Source organism: Nansenia antarctica, assembly GCF_963989245.1.
Source record: "Nansenia antarctica genome assembly, chromosome: 1".
Lineage (NCBI taxonomy): Eukaryota > Metazoa > Chordata > Actinopteri > Argentiniformes > Microstomatidae > Nansenia > Nansenia antarctica.
In genome coordinates, this window is record NC_137674.1 from 15,268,660 (window position 1) to 15,289,023 (window position 20,364).

At 45.9% G+C, this 20,364-nt stretch overlaps 1 protein-coding gene across 3 annotated transcripts in view; it reads left to right on the plus strand.

Moving 5' to 3' along the window:
- The first annotated feature begins 1,464 nt into the window (after positions 1-1,464).
- The window catches only part of zswim8 (zinc finger, SWIM-type containing 8), a 41,717-nt gene continuing 22,817 nt past the window's right edge, over positions 1,465-20,364 (plus strand). For all 3 annotated transcript variants that reach the window (XM_080549154.1, XM_080549155.1, XM_080549156.1), the window contains exons 1-6: positions 1,465-1,657; positions 3,320-3,592; positions 11,207-11,360; positions 11,914-12,008; positions 14,666-14,838; positions 19,375-19,482. In XM_080549154.1, coding sequence (XP_080405280.1) covers positions 3,415-3,592; positions 11,207-11,360; positions 11,914-12,008; positions 14,666-14,838; positions 19,375-19,482 — 708 coding nt within the window. In that variant the 5' untranslated portion in view covers positions 1,465-1,657; positions 3,320-3,414. The remainder of the gene's footprint in view (positions 1,658-3,319; positions 3,593-11,206; positions 11,361-11,913; positions 12,009-14,665; positions 14,839-19,374; positions 19,483-20,364) is intronic.

The following is a 20,364-nucleotide window of genomic DNA, read 5'->3' on the forward strand; positions in this document are numbered from 1 at the left end:
ATGAATGACTCCAACCAAAACACAGAGTATTAACCATCTGTCAGCGCACAATGTTCCTCCAAAGATACCCGTGACTCAATCCTCAGCCACCACATACACACGAGTCCATCAGTAGTCATAAAGCGTTGTCCAAAAATCACGTTACCAAGCGCCTTTCTCAGAACAATTCGTCGTCTAGAATCCAAAAATTAATCCATCATAGTGGTGGTCAAAAACGTAGAAAGAGGATCTCTTGGGGACGCGGCCACATTTGCCCGTGAAGGAGAAATGACAAATAAGCGGAAACATTTCTCAGTAGAGTCGAACGGTGATAGATCATCATCCTTTACGCGTATCCTTAACTGTAGTTACATTTCGCGTGTCATATGCCATTAGACATGGAAATATGTCAATGCGCGGCTGTCATGCACAAATCAGCTTGTAACGTTAGACACACAGCACACAGCACATCGGCATGATAACGTTTTGTTGTTGTTGTGCTTGTTATAAAGAAAAGGTCTATAATGCATTGAAATGACATTAGTACATCAGACATTAGACATCAGACATGGACATTTGTCAATGCGCGGCTGTCATGCACAAATCAGCTTGTAACGTTAGACACACAGCACATCGGCATAATAACGTTTTGTTGTTGTTGTGCTTGTTATAAAGAAAAGGTCTATAATGCATTGAAATGAATGATACAACCCATTAATAATATTACCTAATAACAACTGCTCGGATTAGATTGCGGGTGGAAATAGGTCAAAATGCGCATCATGTACAAGTCAGCCGAACGTTTGATAGATAACTTTACATATGTGTACCATCATCCACTGTCAAACGCCACAGGTAATAATTGATTTATGATTGTACATCTCTGAAATGCTCGACTGTCATGCAGCGTTGCGTTACTGTAACGTTAGACACAGCACCGACATAAAAGCGATTTTTGGGTTAAGCTTGTTATAAATAAAAGGTCTATAATGCATTGTAATGACATTAAACTAAGACAATACGATGGTTATCATACTTTTTCAAATCTTTATTAATAAGTAATTACAGAGAAAGTAAAATGACATTTCCGCATTGAATAGAGCGACATAAGATTTCTGTAGATGATTCGCAATGCATCCTGGTATCAAGGGGTAGCGTACCGTTAGCCCTTCGAAGCTAGTGTGGTCCTGAAATCCCTCGAAACGAAGGGATAGTTAGCCCTCCCCCTTACCCCTAGCCCTCGATGAAATATGAATTGAGACAGCCCTCGCCCTAAACGTGAACGCGCAAATCGAGCCATAGGGGTGAAAACGAAGGGCTAGGGGTGAATTGGGATCGGGCCTTAGTTCAGCGAATACGAGGCCGGAAGTGTGAACCAGCTGATAGAGGAGGCGACGGAGCTCGGCTGAAGCCTCCTAAACGAGTGCAGGAGAGCCATCTTCCCGACCCGGAGAGTGGAAGAGAGAGAGGGGGATTCTGAGGAGAATTTGAGGGGTACCCCGGTGGTCTCGAAGGCTCAAAGAAAGCCATTTGCTTGGCGACGGTAGGATAAAGAAAGAAGCCTGTTTGGATGATAAATAAATAGGACTTTTATGGTTTCCGGACGAGGACTCATTTGGAACCAGTGGGAGGAAGCTTTTTGAAAATTGAAAATACAAAGAAAGAAATTCGAATGAAGGTATTAATAACATAGGTTTTTTGCAATCCAATACATTCCAAAAACTGACAGTTCAGCATTGGCCGAAGACAGTTGAAACAGTGTTCAGTCAACCCAGATTGAAGGGTGGTGTAGGTAAAATCTTCAAATGTGTCAATGTAAACAAACACGAATCGAAAGCCCTTTGCCTTGTTGAGAGACTGTGGCTGTGGGCTGCTTTTGAGACCAAGGGTATTCTGTCAGGGTAGTCAGTTAGTCTGTAAAACAAAACTATTATTCCTAAACACGTGCCTTCCTTCGATGAGACATTCTACAATGTTCTGTGACTGATGTCTCTCTTTTGAAGTTGTAAGTTAGTTAGCTTAGCCAAGCCATATGACTGATTGGCTAGTGCCAATGCCTAGCAGGCTAGTTAGCAATTAGCTTTCTACCCTAATATGTGTATGTAGCTAGCTAGCTCGCTCGCTAGCAGAGTCTTTTTGAAGCTTGTGTGTCGAACAAAGAGAGTGAATTGGCTAGTTTATAAGTGTCATTTTATTCTTTTTTGACATCAAGATGAATGGTTAAATCGACATTAAGCGCGTTGCTGGCAATCGTTTATAATTTCTGCATGCTTTTTTGGGAACACTCACTCAGGCAGTGTTGTAGCCTAGCTTAGGGGGGGGTAAGAGGCAAACATGTGAGGTTTATGTCATTTTAGGAGTTTTTTAAGTAGCTGACAGTTCGTTTGTCTAGCTGGGTTAAACAAGCCTCGATGTAGAAAGTTGAATGTTGGCACTGTGGGGGGTAGTACTAAGCGTCTGCTTTACCGATCAGGCAAGATTAAGAATGTCCAACTCGAAAATTGGGGTAGATAGAAACTTAAAACGTATTGGTTAGCTTATTATTATGGGCTGGGATCAACTTTCTCTGGAAACAGTTTTAGATTTTTCAGATAACTATGTTGCCCTAAATGGCAAGGGCATTGTAAGAAAGATAAAGAAGTCTTTCTTTTTTCCCCTTCATGTTCTCGAGTAGACTCGTAAACGACACTCGCATGGACACCAGCCATTTCCTTTGTCTAGAAAGTAAAACACAAGAAGACACTGTGATACTTGGTGTCATTTGTTTTATTCTCACCTTTTGATAATGGGTATTATTGTTTTTCTACAGTTGTAGCGTCAGGCTGCCAAACCTGTGGCGAGCTGTTCAGTGTTTGGGTTGTTATGGTCTCTCCCCTCCCCCAACTTTGACTGGAGACTTGAAGTGTACCTCTCAGTGTATCCGCGGGGTCTTGAAAAGTATTAAAAGTTGATAAATCAATTTTGGGAAAATCAAGACCCTTAATAAGTATTAAAAAGTCTTATGATTTTATGAGGTCTTGAATTTTGTAGGTATTTTTCTGAATTAGACTCTGTCCAAAGAGTTTGAGTCCTAAAAACCTTTAGTAAAAGTTTGTGAATTTATTAGTTTTATTAAAAAAACAAAGATGAACCGGAAATTGTGTTGTATGATAGTGGTCTAGTCTGTTGCAAACTAAACCTGTTAAGTTAAAGGTGTCACTGATGTAAACGGTTACAGCTCGAAGTGGCGGTGAGGTCTGGAAAAATATTGACAAGGTCTTTAAAAAGTCTTAGAAAGGTATTGAAATTAACCTCAAGATTCCTGTATATACCCTGACCTCTGCTCCCCCCCTCTGCTCAGTTCTGGACAGATCTCACCCGATTTCGCTCCGCCGAGGGAAGGCCTTGGGTATTGTTGCAGTCCTCTTGAATCGAAAGTTGCCTACAGCGGATGTGATGGAACTGATGTTTGCCGAGTGGGAAGATGGAGAGAGGTTCTCTTTCGAAGACTCTGACCGGTTCGAGGAGGACTCCCTCTGCTCGTTCATCTCGGAAGCTGAGAGCCTGTGTCAGAATTGGAGGGGATGGAGAAAACAATCTGCTGGACCAAATTCCCCAACAGTGAAGATTAAAGGTACACACGCACACGCACGCGCACACGCACACACACCCACACTCTGACCTTTTAAGTGATGTCTGTTTACATTATACCGACCTCTGGTACTATCCCTGGCAACCACTTGATGCATGTGTGTTGCCAAATTTGTATGGTGGCCAGCATACTTTTTCATTTATCAAAGTGTTTGTGATGGATCCAAGCCGTCTGCCTGGCTCTCTTACCATAAGCATCCTTGCTTGTAATCATTGTAGTGTTTCCCTGTGGCAATGAGCTCTCAGTTATGGTACTTGAGGTGTCGAACCAACTTGACAATGGTTACAATCGATTGGGTAATACTGTCTGAAACATCAGCAGAGCTTCGTTCACAAAAATGTACCATGTCCAAAATTTGGACTCCAAATTTCCTTGGCTGGTTATCAACACTGTTTGCCCATAAATGAGATATATACAGTGAATGTATATTATATATATAGGCTCTATATATAATATTTGTATAGGCTTCTGTTCTTGTTCTCTCAGTGGTGTTGACAGTGCTCAACTTGTTGTTGTGCTGCTCCATCTCTGAAGAGTCCTCAAGAGGGCTTAAGACTCCCCTCCAGGGAACACGACGCCAAGCGGAGAGCACTCGCTGCCAATGTCACTGATTTTCATCTAATTCATTGGCTGTGATGCAATTGATATGATATCCATTAGTTTAGCCTATTTTTGTTTGCCACTGGTGTCTTATCCCATGACCCTTAGTTTGTCATTACCAAGCCAAACTTCAGGAAGCTGGGAAATCCCCTCCACCGTGGCTGTTCATTCTCCAATTTTGATTCCGTAATGCTGTCAAACAGTGGAGAATGAGGCTCTGCTTATGTGTTTTGGTGAAAAGTTTAGTTGTGGGTGGCCAGAATCTGTCATTGAGTTGTCATTCAGACTGGCTGTGCTGGTTAGATCTACACAGAGGGGCCGAGGATGCAAATGGCCTGCACTTACATAGCGCCTTATTCCAAAGCGTGTTTACAATGGCCTCTCATTCACCCATTCACACACACCAATGGCGGCAAGCTACCATGCAAGGCGCCGGCCCACTCATTGGGAGCAATTTGGGATTCACTCACTGTCTTGTCCGAGGACACCTCGACACATGGCCTGCCGGGGATTGAACCGCTGAACCACCGACCGTGCGACATTTAGACGCTGGCTCTATCTCCTGAGCCACAGAGCCTGTGTTGAGTGTGTGAGTTGAGGCTCTCAGCTGAGTGCTGTAAGCCAGCCTTTCTGGACGGCAGCTCGGGAGGGGCCCACAGTGCTGACCTGTGTGTGGGCTGTTCCAGCAGAGACTTTGGGGGAGTTATTGGACTCTTGTAAGTAATGGCGCTTTTCCACTACAGGGCCGACCCGGGACCCTGGTCTTTAGCCTTTCTCCACTGCCAAAAGTACCCGTGCCATTTCTCGTACCCGTGCCGGTTTTAGTTCTTGTTTGGGATGAGTAGCGAAAGGTACCAAAGGTACTTTTCTGCCAGGCTGCATGTGACGTGTGACGCTGCACACCGTTGATTGGTCAATGGAAATCGTCATCCCATGTTCATAGATTTCTTCGCTAACCGCCATCTTTAAATACCACAACAGATTTCGCTCTCGGAAAATGTCACTTACTGTTTCTGTAATAACTTATTAATAAAGATTAGAAAAATTATGCTAACCATCGTATTATCTTAGTTTAATGTCGTGCTGCATTTTGACATACGGTAATTCTTATCGCATTTGTATAGCGGGGGGAATCTTATGACACGTAACTCCTCCTACAGTCCCGGGTCGTTCCTGTATAGTGGAGAACGATTCCTATATGGAACTTTTCAAAAGCGTGCCGAGGCGAGCCGTGCCGAGCCGGTCAATGGAAAAGCGCCATAAGGGACCAGGGGGAGCCTGGGGAAGGCAGGCCGTGTGTGTGTGTGTGTGTGTTTGGGTTTAAGGAGGAGCAGCAGTGGGGGAGGAGCAGCAGTCAGCTGTGGCTGTATAGGAGGCTTTGTCTTATACAGGGGGGGGTGTTCTGTCAGTCGCTAAAGGAAAATCCAGGCTTATTCTTATTAAGTCTTGCGAGACTTATAAAAAAAAAAAGTCTGGATTTTCCTTTAGCGACATTTTTGGAATACCACCCCTGTCACTAGTTCAGAGCTGGGGGATTGTGGCTTAGCAATATAGGGTTAGGGGTTATTTGACGAATCTGCATTTGCTGCTGATCTTGCACGAAAGTATTGCCAAACTCACTCAAATAATTGTGAAGTGGAATCTGTAATAATAATAATTTAAGAAAGCCTTGGCTTCTTCTCAGAAGGCAAAGATCTAATATCTTTCTATAGCCCCAAATGAATGGTATGGTAAAAGTAGGTTGTTGGGTGATGGGGGGTGCAGACTAGGCATAAGGCTACTGGGCATGTGTGTGTGTGTGTGTGTGAGTGTGTGAGTGTGTGAGTGTGTGAGTGTGTGAGTGTGTGTGAGTGTGTGAGTGAGCAGCAATCCTTCACCTTTTCACCGCTACAATGGAACCACTCGCTCTCTCTCTCTCTCTCTCTGTGTGTGTGTGTGTGTCCGTGTCTGCTCTCTCCTGATTGGTCAGTGAGTATGTAATCCCAATGCCACTGGCAATGACTGGCTGGGCAGCGAGGACTCTGCGAGACCCTGTTACTGCTCCCCTCGCTGTTACTACCCACCCCTCCCTGTTACTACCCACCCCTCCCCCACTCCTCTCTCTTTTGCTTAGCCCCCGCCTCCCTTCCTCTCTGAGCCTCCCCCCTAGGTCCCAGAGGACAGGTGGGGTGGCAGGTGTTTATGGAAATGTAATCACCTGGGCCTGGCAGTCCCCCACCATGGGAGTTCACTCTCACTGCTTTTCAAAAACATAAACCCCTTGCATCTCAAGCCATATGATTCACATTGCTTTAACTAATAGGAAAACCGCTAGCTACACATCACACAGGCCCTTCTGCTGTTGCCATGTTGGCCATACCCACACCCAAGTAATATTCAATTGTATATATTATTATTATTATTATTATTATTATTATTATTATTATTATAATATCTCAATATTTCTGTATCTCAGCTTCACTGAAGTAAAACAGTTATTGTGTAGTAGTGGTTGTTGTGAACAACAAGCTCTATAAAGGAGATGAGGTGTGAAGACGCGGGCGTGGATGGAGTGGCCGTGGTGGCGATACAATGCCTACCATTGAGCACTTTGGCCCTAGACGCCTTGTGCATTAAGGGCAGCCTTCAGCCCCCCCACACCCCCTGCTGTACAGGCGCTGTCAGCCTGGGTGTACAGTGGAGGCTTCTCGCTCGCTGGGATGTTGGCTTGTTTTCTTTTCTGAAGACGGGTCAACATGATGTTTTCTCTACCATTGTTTGCCAAACAATGGCAAATGTACCGCATCGTCCTCAAATAGATGACGCATATCCTCCTCAAGCTGGCTTCGTGGTCTGGCTCCAGGTTCCAACACCCTTCTCTCAAAGTGTATGAGTGAGTGCACAAGCAGTGGTCGTGTAGTCTAGTTTTTTCTAGTGGGTATACTGTGATTTTTCCCTCCCAGCCTCATATCGTTCATTTTGGAACGCCATAAAAATAAATCTGCGCTCCCTGTCTAACGTTATATATATATATATATATTAGTGCTGTCCCAAACGACTATTTTTCTAACGATTAATCTAGCTATTATTTTATCGATTATTCGATTAGTCTAACGACTAATTTGTCGGTAAGTCTAACGATAATTTTTGTAATGTAAAAAAAAAAAAAAAAACTGTTTGGCTCCACCTCACTGCTATGTTTAGCCAACTTGAATGCCAACATGGCCATTTAGAAGTCTGTCCATCACCACAACACATAGCTAGCTAACGTTACTCTCGCTGCTATGTTATGATTAGCTAAATTGATGCTAACGTAGCATGCGAGCTACGAGCTAGATAACGTACAGTAGGTGCTCGCACCACAATGACAATAGGCTACCGTAGCTAGCCAGCTACATAGCTAACGTTACTAACACCAGAAGACAAGACATACGAACTGTGGTGAGCTACATTGCTTGTGTAACATTAGCTAGTAGCTATCCATTTTTCACTCATACACTTAATTGTCTCGCCTGGTAAAATAAAGGTAAAAAAAAAAAAAAAAAAAAAAAACGCCATTTTGTTTATTTACGACTAACCGACGCTAACCGACGTATTGACGTAGTCGATGACGTCGACGACGTCGAATAATCGTAACAGCCCTAATATATATATATATATATATATATATATATATATATATATATATATAGCATTACATGTTATAAGGCTGATCTGTGCATGATAGTGCTGCATTTTGACAAATTTCATGTCGCATCCCCCCCCCCCCGTTGATGGTATAGGACGCTATAGTCAGTCCCAATGGTCCAAAAGTCAAGTGCTTCGTAAAACAGACGGGGTGAACTTTATGAATGAAAGTGTGAAAGTTCTGTCACAAAACGCTGTTACGTATCCTCGCACATTTTTAATTGGCTATACGGAAATCCTTAGCCTTTCCTAGTGGGTATACGGCGTAGTCCTGCGTATCACGTAGACTACACCACTGTGCACTAGGCAAAACTCAACTCTAATCTTTCCCAATCTGAGGCCTGGACACTAAAGGTTCTCCATCACAATTCAATGACTAACCCGTCTGTCTTCATTCTATTGAGTTTGTCACAAAAAGGTTAAGGGTGTAAATCTCTCCTGTCAGCTCCTGTTTCCCTTTTGTTTGCCTGTCGACACTGTTGCCACCAGTGTTGTTGAAGGTGATATTCTGTTGACACGCCACTTGTTGAAGGTGATATTTTGTGCTAAGTCAACTCGGAGATGCGGCTGTTTCTGGAGTTGCTTGTGTGGGTTCTTTATTTGGGAGGTTCTGTTGTCCTTATCTGTGCCAGGCCCAGGAGGTCATGTGGGTTCAGGACCCTCCTTCCAGGGCTCAGCCCGGTGGGCTTCTGGAGCAGCCCTGATTGACAGCTGTCCCTCTCTCTCTGATGTAGAGATGATGTGATTGACAGCTGTCCCTCTCTCTCTGATGTAGAGATGATGTGATTGACAGCTGTCCCTCTCTCTCTGACGGTAGAGATATGATTGACAGCTGTCCCTCTCTCTCTGATGGTAGAGATGTGATTGACAGCTGTCCCTCTCTCTCTGATGGTAGAGATGATGTGATTGACAGCTGTCCCTCTCTCTGATGGTAGAGATGTGATTGACAGGTGTCTCTCTCTCTCTGACGGTAGAGATGAAGTGATTGACAGCTGTCCCTCTCTCTCTCTCTCTGACGGTAGAGATATAGTGATTGACAGCTGTCTCTCTCCCTCTCTCTCTCTGATGTAGAGATGAAGTGATTGACAGCTGTCTCTCTCTCTCTGATGGTAGAGATAAAGTGATTGACAGCTGTTCCTCTCTCTCTGATGGTAGAGATGAAGTGATTGACAGCTGTTCCTCTCTCTGACGGTAGAGATGTGATTGACAGCTGTCCCTCTCTCTGACGGTAGAGGTGAAGTGATTGACAGCTGTCCCACTCTCTCTGATGTAGAGATGAAGTGATTGACAGCTGTCTCTCTCTCTGACGGTAGAGATGGAGTGATTGACAGCTGTCCCTCTCTCTCTGACGGTAGAGATGAAGTGATTGACAGCTGTCCCTCTCTCTCTGACGGTAGAGATGAAGTGATTGACAGCTGTCCCTCTCTCTCTGATGTAGAGATGATGTGATTGACAGCTGTCCCTCTCTCTCTGACGGTAGAGATATGATTGACAGCTGTCCCTCTCTCTCTGATGGTAGAGATGTGATTGACAGCTGTCCCTCTCTCTCTGATGGTAGAGATGATGTGATTGACAGCTGTCCCTCTCTCTGATGGTAGAGATGTGATTGACAGGTGTCTCTCTCTCTCTGACGGTAGAGATGAAGTGATTGACAGCTGTCCCTCTCTCTCTCTCTCTGACGGTAGAGATATAGTGATTGACAGCTGTCTCTCTCCCTCTCTCTCTCTGATGTAGAGATGAAGTGATTGACAGCTCTCCCACTCTCTGACGGTAGAGATGAAGTGATTGACAGCTGTCTCTCTCTCTCTGATGGTAGAGATAAAGTGATTGACAGCTGTTCCTCTCTCTCTGATGGTAGAGATGAAGTGATTGACAGCTGTTCCTCTCTCTGACGGTAGAGATGTGATTGACAGCTGTCCCTCTCTCTGACGGTAGAGGTGAAGTGATTGACAGCTGTCCCACTCTCTCTGATGTAGAGATGAAGTGATTGACAGCTGTCTCTCTCTCTGACGGTAGAGATGGAGTGATTGACAGCTGTCCCTCTCTCTCTGACGGTAGAGATGAAGTGATTGACAGCTGTCCCTCTCTCTCTGACGGTAGAGATGAAGTGATTGACAGGTGTCCCTCTCTCTGACGGTAGAGATTAAGTGATTGACAGCTGTCCCTCTCTCTCTGACGGTAGAGATGATGTGATTGACAGCTGTCCCTCTCTCTCTAATGGTAGAGGTGAAGGGATTGACAGCTGTCCCTCTCTCTCTAATGGTAGAGATGTGATTGACAGCTGTCCCTCTCTCTCTAATGGTAGAGATGTGATTGACAGGTGTCTCTCTCTCTCTGACGGTAGAGATGAAGTGATTGACAGCTGTCCCTCTCTCTGACGGTAGAGATGAAGTGATTGACAGCTGTCTCTCTCTCTGATGGTAGAGATGAAGTGATTGACAGCTGTCCCTCTCTCTCTAATGGTAGAGATGTGATTGACAGGTGTCTCTCTCTCTCTGACGGTAGAGATGAAGTGATTGACAGCTGTCCCTCTCTCTGACGGTAGAGATGGAGTGATTGACAGCTGTCTCTCTCTCTGATGGTAGAGATGAAGTGATTGACAGGTGTCCCTCTCTCTCTAATGGTAGAGATGTGATTGACAGGTGTCTCTCTCTCTCTGATGGTAGAGATGAAGTGATTGACAGCTGTCCCTCTCTCTCTAATGGTAGAGGTGAAGTGATTGACAGGTGTCTCTCTCTCTCTGACGGTAGAGATGAAGTGATTGACAGCTGTCCCTCTCTCTGACGGTAGAGATGAAGTGATTGACAGCTGTCCCTCTCTCTCTGATGGTAGAGATGAAGTGATGGACAGCTGTCCCTCTCTCTGATGGTAGAGGTGAAGTGATTGACAGGTGTCCCTCTCTCTCTGATGGTAGAGATGAAGTGATGGACAGCTGTCCCTCTCTCTGATGGTAGAGGTGAAGTGATTGACATTTGGTATGGAACTTTTACAGAAATGTTTACGGACATGGCCGATTTGCACGGGATTAAGAACACAGACGAGCTCCGTAATTATTACAAATGACCAGAGGCCAAAACTAGTCCTGTGTGTGAATAGGGCTTATGGCAGTACAAATGAAGGCTTGGAGGTGGGTCTCTAAAGTGAGACCTAGAATGTTGTCTTTTTGACAACCCACTCTGTCCTCCACCTCAAACAGTTCAGTTGATGGCTAGCGAACTTAACATGTTCTAACGCATGCTAATGTTCTCTTGTCTAGTACACAGACCCCTATCGTCCTTAATGAATGGTCTTGTTGTGGTTAGCTAATGATGTTCTCTCTCCCCCCGTCAGATGGGCAGGTCATCCCCCTGGTGGAGCTGTCGGCCAAGCAGGTGGCCTTCCACATCCCGTTCGAGGTGGTGGAGAAGGTCTACCCCCCGGTCCCCGAGCAGCTGCAGCTCCGCATCGCCTACTGGAGCTTCCCCGAGAACGAGGAGGACATCAGGTGAGGCCACACACCCACCCACACACACACACATACACACACACACACACACACACACACACACACACACACACACATACACACACACATGTATACACACACACACACACACACGCAAACACACACACAAACATGCATGCACACATAAATGTAAAAATGTAAATGCACACACACACAGTACATAGTGCATAGGTGCACTACACACATCCCAAGACACGCTGAAGTCAGCCCTGAGGCCTTCTGGGGGTTACTGTAAGATGTAACAAGATGTTCTGAGACCACCGGGGCCGGGTCAGGTACTGCTGTAGAATAATATTCTTTAGCAATATCATCGTGGCAGTGTCTCCTCCTCCTCCTCCTCTTTCTCATTCAAACAAGCCCCCATACACAGTACTCACTCACACCCATCCACCTGTCGTATTCACCTGTCGTACCCATGTCGTACCCATGTATGTCGAGATGGAATCACCTCTCTCTCTTTCTCTCTCTTTCAACTGACCCTCAACCACCACCTCTCTCTCACCTGACCCTCTCTCTCTCTGCCCCCTGTCAGGCTCTACTCCTGTCTGGCCAACGGCAGCCCCGACGAGTTCCAGCGCGGGGAGCAGCTCTACAGGATGAGGGCCGTGAAGGACCCTCTGCAGATAGGTAAGCGGGAACCTCGTCTTCCCAAACATCACCTCCCTCCCACTGCCTCATAGACGAGCACTGAAGGCCTGGAAACCAACCTCCATCCATTTCACAACGGTCACAAATCCCTGGTCTTGTGCTATGCTATGCGGTGCGTTAAGGTGTGTCCACAGGACCATGGCTACAGTCTGCATTTCCCTCATCCATGCCAAGGATCAATTAAAGGCAGCTTTTGTTTTTTTGTATTGTATTAAGAATGTGCTTGTTTGTTTGAGCTTTTAGAGGAAAGAAAAAGAAAGAGTGTATTATTGTTGTAGTCCCACACCAGAGCCTGGGTCCACCTCCCTCTGGTCCTGCAGCCACTACTGCTGCGTCTGCTGCTCATCCCGCATGACTGGATTAGAGCAGCCAGGGCCGGATGGGAGGGGATTACAGGCGCTTAAACGGTACTAAAGGAGCGCTTGTCACCGGCCGCAGGAGACACACACGCGCGGATAGAGCCCCTGTCCAATCACCAGCCTTAGCCCCTGTCCAATCACCAGCCTTACACCCGTCCTGTTTGACCGACCACCGCTCGTCGAGTGTTCAGAAACCCCCCCAGTGTGTTTGGTGCCTATGCAGGAACCTGCAGCCTGATAGTGAAGGAATGCTCCTGTGGTGCTGTTGGACTCCTCCTCCACACCGTTCCCTGGGTCAATGAATGAAGCCAGAACTCTACAGGAGTGGGTCGGGTCTTGGTAAAAAATGGCGGACCGCCACGATGGAATTTCCTCCGCCACCATTCAGATTTCTCAACCCAAAAAAAAAAAAAAGATTTAGGCCGCTTTTCAGACCTTCACAGCGCTAGACACACCCACAAGCACTGAGCGTATTTACGAACGCGCCCTGGCTGTCACCCGAACACCGCGAGCTAGCGTAGTGTAGTGTAGTATAGGATGCGTAGTGTAGTGTAGTGTAGGATGGAGAGAGAGAGGAGAAGCCTCTCTATGTGTTACCTATGTCCAGTGTACTAGAACCACTCTAACAGGAGTGTTTGTCCGTGAATAACACCGGCTATGCCCGGGGTAGAAACACAAGACTATAGCTGGATAAGGTCTACAGGTCTACACGGTCATTTTAAGCCGTCGACCAGCCCTCTACGACCACGGGAAGTCATGTTAAAAGTGAAGATACTTCTGTTAAACTAAGCTAAGCTAAACATCGCTAATCGCTAACTCCCTCCTGGGCTTAAAGTGACAAGTAATAACGTTGTGAAAAAAAATGTCAGATCAGTGTTTTTGTTTTTATTGACAACGGAATTACATGCTGGAAAAACATGCAGACACAGACAATAAGAGACACACGGGAGAAGTACAGGAAAACATTTTATTTTTTTTGGGCCATCCTCGAGTTTTGGCTGAAATTACGTCGTTGTTTTGAGCGCGCGTGCGCGTTTCATGCGCGTGCACGCGAAAAAAGCACTACCCGCCACCATTGTAAAAATTCCTGGAGGAAACACTGCAATGGGCCTTTTTTTTTTCAGTGGGCACCTCGGATCAAAGCGGGCTGAGCCAGAACACTGGGCCACAGTTAGGTTAATGCCTGGATGGATTATTCACCGCAATTACACCTAGATTTTGGACGGAGAAGCGGCGAACAAGCAACGCCAGCGTCCTCTCTCGACCGGCGTTTTTTTGAAAAGTCACTCAACTTTTAAAGATAAGATAAACCAGTAAATGGTTACGGTAATAGAAAAAGTGTCTAGACAGTGAAAGATGATATCTATACCCTGAGATTTAACATATTTTTTCACGCTCTTATTCAAAAATAATGCCGAAGCGTTCATCAGCCTTTTTCAAAGACCTCCACAATCACCTAAAACGGTCTATTGTAAACGTTTGACAGTTGTGAACCTAAACCACTCTGCTACACAGACTCTGTGTGTGATATTAGGTTCCAAGGTATTAGAGTTCATTGTGAGGTAATGGAAACCCTGTGTCCCTCTCTCCCAGTGTTAGTGGTGGTGGTGTAGGTGGGGGGGGGGGAAGGAGCAGGGTACTGGAGCAGGAACGGGGCAGTGGCTCTCTGAAGGGGGGGCGGGGGGGTCCTGTTGAATCTGGAACAGTTAGGCTGACTTGTGTCCGCCTTCTCCCCCCCCCTCCCCCGCCTTCATTCTCCCATCTCCCCTACGTCCTCTCAGTCAGTGCCTGCTCTAGCTGGTAAAAGCTTTTTGGCCTCTCTCCTGCTCTCCTGCTCTCCCTCCTCGTATCTCACAGTCTCTCCCTCTCTCTCTGTATGGTAATAAAACGGCCTTTCATTTCCTGTCTGAGTAGCCCAGGCCTTACAGAACTCCACCATGTCGGTCGGAGGTGGCTGGATCCCCATCAAAATGTCAGCGTGCCCTGTTAATATTTCCTGCCCCCCAGTTTGGCATAATAAACTGTGTTTCTCATTCTGTTGCTTCAGTCTTCACACAGCCAGGCAGATGAACCTTATACAGCGGATGTTGTTCTTTGACTCTCTCTCTCTCTCTCTCTCTCTCTCTCTGTTGGACTCTCTCCCTGTCTCTCTCTGATGTTTTCTCTCTCTCTCTCTCTCTCCCTCCCTCCCTCCCTGTCGGACTCTCTCTCTCTCTCTCTCTCTCTCTCTCTCTCTCTCTCTCTCTCTCTCTCTCTCTCTCTCTCTCTCTCTCGTAGGCTTCCATCTCAGTGCCACCGTGGTGTCGCCCCAGACCGGCCAATCAAAGGGGGCCTACAACGTGGCCGTCATGTTCGACCGCTGCCGCATAACTTCCTGCAGCTGCACCTGTGGCGCCGGGGCCAAGTGGTGCGCCCATGTGGTAGCGCTCTGCCTCTTCAGGATCCACAACGTGAGTGTGTGTGAGAGAGAGAGAGAGTGTGTGTGTGTGTGTGTGTGTGTGTGTGTGAGTGAGACACACTCACACGTACGCTCCTGACACAACCAGGACCCAGGAGCTTCTGTCAAACTCAGTTTGCGCACATTTTCCACCCGTTTTGTAGCAGGGCACGCTTTGTGCTTGTCTGTTTTTAAGTTCACAGCGAAACGGCAGGCATACTGGGGTGCAAACTTGTCACCTTTCTGCTAAATTAGCCGTTTTTACTTCAAAATAGGTCATCCACGTGAATCGTGTTGAAAAAAATATATTTGGGGAGGGGGTGGGGGTATACGGCTCATCCAATAAGTCACATGATGACTATTCTTCTAACTAATCTTCCTGTGTGCTGAACTCCGCTGCCGTTGAAATAACTTTTAGCTTCATGCAGCTAGGTACAATTCTAGACAGTGTGGAGGACAGTCACAGTAAGCAACCTATTTTCAACTAAAATGTTATCCGTGCATTGATAATTGTCTTAAAAAAAGTGTCACCTTTTTGGGCCATCACCAGTTGCACCCCTGAGACAAGTTGGGTCGGGTGTTCTCTTTGGCTGTCAAGAAACCTCCGATACCAAACCACCAGCGGGGGTGTCTCAGTCACATGATCTCACGTGCACTAGTGCTGTCCCAAACGACTATTTTTCTAACGATTAATCTAGCGATTATTTTATCGATTATTCGGTTAGTCTACCGACTAATTTATCGATAAGTCTAACGATAATTTTTGTACTGTAAAAAAACAAAAACAAAAAAAAACGTATTTGTCTCCACCTCACTGCTATGTTTAGCCAACTTGAATGCCAACATGGCCATTTAGAAGTCTGTCCATCACCACAACACATAGCTAGCTAGTAGCTACATAGCTAGCTAACGTTACTCTCGCTGCTATGTTATGATTAGCTAAATTGATGCTAACGTAGCATGCGAGCTACGAGCTAGATAACGTACAGTAGGTGCTCGCACCACAATGACAATAGGCTACCGTAGCTAGCCAGCTACATAGCTAACGTTACTAACACCAGAAGACAAGACATACGAACTGTGGTGAGCTACATTGCTTGTGTAACATTAGCTAGTAGCTATCCATTTTTCACTCATACACTTAATTGTCTCGCCTGGTAAAATAAAGGTTTAAAAAAAAAAAAAAAAAAAAAACGCCATTTTGTTTATTTACGACTAACCGACGCATATTACGCTAACCGACGTATTGACGTAGTCGATGACGTCGACGACGTCGAATAATCGTAACAGCCCTAACGTGCACCAATAGCTCCGCTCTTTTTCCGCAACAGTGTCATTTTGTTGGTATGAACCTGCAGAAGCTTGGTGCAGCTCAGACTGTAGCCTCCTAGCTTTAGTTTGAGTCTTGTGTGAAGGACGTGTCAGCTGGCTGCTGAGGGACCATTATGAGTGTGTGTGTGAAGCTCTGATTATGTCTTTGGGTGGAGTACGACATATGCTTCCTCCTGATATCAGTGTAAAATGGGTTCTGCAGGGTCTGATTGTGTGTGTGTGTGTGTGTGTGTGTGTCGTAGGCTTGTGCCAGTATCAGAATGCTCAAACTGGTATATCTTCCTGCCAAAATGTGTGCTACACCACTAATACCTTCATCAAAACCAATACTGTGTCCCACCTGTGGCATCGTCAAACGAGTGACAGTTTCCCTCTGAGTTATGTTTTGAAAATCTTTAAAAGACTGAATCTTCTTGAATTACATTTTATTTGTACCTACTTAGGAGTTAAGACTAGCCTCTACATTGCTAAAGTTCGCTAACTGGCTACGCATAAAGCCGAGCTCTGCCTCTGCAGCTTTGTGTTCATGTTACCTATATATGTTTTCTACGTCCCTACCTTCGTCACCTGGTTTGAATCCAAAATGTCGCCTTACTGGGGCAATTGTGTTATTGTTCCCCTCCCATCATGTGATTCGATCCCACCATGCTAGCTTTGAGAGACAGTCAGTGAGTAAAATAAATAGACTCTGGGTTTGGAATCGTGCTATTGAATCTATGTGCTGGGGATCATTGCATGTACTGCCACTAAAAGCTGGTTCTAATGATCAGAGCTGATTATCCACTCTCACTGAAGCAGATATCTCTGAGAATAGATCTCTACAACGAAAATATCGGCGATATTCATATCTCACCCCTGCTGGGTAGGGTTTCTCATGCTGTGTCAGCTGTTCTGTGGCTGTGAGGCGCACACACACACACACACACACACACACCCTCTGGAACACACTTAGCTTTCTGTGGACCTTTTATCAGACACACAGAGCTTCACTAGCCATGATAGTATTGAATGAGGTGGATTAGCCAGTGGTAATGAGCAGCTCTCTCCGCTGGCCCAGAGGGGAGGCCTCTCCTGTCAGCGGCCGAGGGCGAGTCACCCCTCTCTGTGGAAGTGGATATTGAAGCCTCTCTCCCTGTTGTTGTGGCATAATATGTGATAGTCTGGTGAAACCATCTGCATGTCGGAAATTCTCAAGTCGCTTAAATGACCCCCCCCAAAAAAGTGTTTTCCGTGATACATGGCTTATAAACGAACTTACGTTTTAGGACGTGTTCAAAAGCAAGGAGCTGTGTAATCATCTAATTATGTGTAGTTATTAGGGTAGATGCTATAATCCTTGCTTTTGAACACGTCCTTTTGAACATTGCAATGGGTTCGGTGAGTCATCCCCACAACTCTACACCAACTAGGTACGGCTGCGGTGTCGGTCATTCATTAGGCCATCAGAAGTGGGCAGAAGCTCTTTATATGGAAAAGTTAAATCAATGCCTCTGAGTGGGCGTATCTGCTTATGATATAATCCTATTAGAGAGCGTGAGATGTTCTTTAGCAGGGGATTGGAGCACACGCCGGCTGGCCTCCCCCCCTATCCTACTGAGCTGGAAGTTCATCCTCAGCACTCATCATCGTCCTCTCCTCTGCTCTGTTCCGGTGTCGCCACCCCCAGGCCAGGACTAGTCACCAGTGTTTCCTTGCCCCTTCTTCAACACTCTAGGCTCTCTTCCCCCCCCCCCCCCCCCCTCTCTCTTATTTTCAGTGGTGCACCCCCAGAGGACATCCCCTATTCCTTTTAATGACCTTTGGGAGAGCCAATCAGGATAATTAGTCTTCATCAAACCCTGGCTCTGGGTCATTGATTATGCATGGACCAGATTTCCCCTTTTTTTTATGAGGGGGTTCTCTCTCTGCTCCATATTGGGGCTACCAGCCAGCTCTGGAGCGGATGTGGCAGGTATTGGCCAGAGACTATGTATATTCTTAACAAAGGCGTCATCACAGAGCTAAGGGTTCTAGACGAATGTAGGCGGTAAGTGGTTCACTATAGCGTAGGAGTTCTGGCTCTTGACACTTGGGTAAGATATGATTGTTGATCAGCAATGTGTAATGTTAATAATAATAATAGCTTAGATTTATATAGCGCCTTTCTCAAACCCAATGACGGTTAACAGAGTTCATAGACAGACAGACAGACAGAACAGAAAAACAAAGCAAAGAAACAAAGACAACGAGAGTGACAACTAGACTAGGGGGCAAAGACCTTGGAGAACTGGTGGGTTTTGAGGGCTGATTTGAAAGTGTCCAGGGTAGGGGCATTGCGGATCACTGTGGGGAGAGAGTTCCAGAGGGTGGGAGCTGCCACACTGAAAGCTCTGCCCCCGAAGGTCCGTAGGTTGGTGCGAGGGGGGAATGTAGTAACGTTGCACTACTACGGTTAATGATTCACTTCTAATCCCAATAAAAATAATCATGATGCATAAATAGTTATTTATGACAGACACTGTTGTTGAAAATGATGGGTTAGTATTAAACTGTTATGATATAAATTATGAATTTGCAAAGGGCACCATTTGATGGCAATGAAATTGACATAATTATTATGATTTGGCCTACTGAAGATTAGGCCTATATCTGTTTGTGTGTGTGTGTGTGTGTGTGTGTGAAACAGAGCTAGGTGATCACGTGTGTGTGTGTGTGTGTGTGAGAAATATATCTAGGTGATAATGTTTGTGTGTGTGTGTGAAATATATCTAGGTGATAATGCGTGTGAGAAATAGAGCTGGGTGATAATGTGTGCGCGTGTGTGTGTGTGTGTGTGTGTGTGTGTGTGTGTGAGAGAGAGAGAAATATATCTAGGTGATAATGTCTGTGTGTGTGAAACAGCTAGGTGATAATGTGTGTGAGAAATAGAGCTGGGTGATAATGTGTGCGTGTGTGTGTGTGTGTGTGTGTGTGAGAAAGGGCTAGGTGATAATGTGTGTGTGTGAGAAAGAGAGCGAGGGGATAATATCTGTGTGTGTGTGTGTGTGAAATAGAGCTAGGTGATGGTGTGTGTGTGTGTGAGTGAATGAGAGCTAGGTGATAATACCTGTGTGTGTGTGAAACAGAGCTAGGTGATAACAGCTGTGTGTGTGTGTGTGTGTGTGTGTGTGTGTGTGTGTGTGTGTGTGTGTGAAACAGAGCTAGGTGATAACATCTGTGTGTGTGTGTGCGTCCCCAGGCGTCTGCAGTGTGTCTGCGGGCCCCCGTGTCCGAGTCCCTGTCCCGGCTGCAGAGAGACCAGCTGCAGAAGTTTGCTCAGTATCTCATCAGCGAACTTCCCCAGCAGGTAACATGACACAGGAACCCCCCAGGGTCACATGACACAGGAACCCCCCCACAGACCCCCACAGCCTCACTGCCTCTGGGGGAATCAGCTCCAATGGTAGAGGCCTCGCTTAGCATGCCAGAGGTAGCGGCATCAATGTCGCATATCAGTAGAACTTTGTAATATTATTAATTTGCGTTCATTTTGTGTGGGTAGTGGTGGCCTTGGGGGATAGTGAGTTTGACTGATGATCAGAAGAGTCATGAGTTCAAATCCCACCTGGGAACACCGCCACTAGTGTGCCCTTGAGTTAAGGCACTTAGCTTTAAGTTACTCCAGGGAGACGGTCCCTGTAATCTCTAATTGTAAGTCGCTTTGGATAAAAAGCATTTGGCTAAATGTTATTTTTTTCTCTCACATTAAATAGATACTAGCACCAGCGGATTTAAGCCCTGTCCGACGTCCTCAAGATCTGAGAACAATGTTGTGTTTCTTAAATGACCTCTCATTGGCTGCTAGGTTTGCAGGGGTAGCTCGGTCAGCCTGTAATAGGCCTAGCCTCAATGCTCTCCTTGTCTGTCCGAGCCCGCTCTATTTAGAGAGATAACGCACAGTAGCTGCATTGTTGATGTATTGCAGTCAGTAGTGCGGTGTTGGTCAGTGTAACATGTTTCTTTGCTGTATTCCAATGAGGGATTTAAGAAGTAGCTATAGAAACAACTATGCAACAAACGAAGGTGAAACAGTGGGTGCGTTCGTAAATACGCTCTGGAAATCTGCTCGGAGCACTCTGGTTTCAAATGAAATCAGTTAATTTCCGAACAGTCGGAGAGAACCCCGCTCCGGGGCTCTCAGAGCATATTTACGAACGCACCCAGTGTGTAACAGGTTCAGTGATGGTGT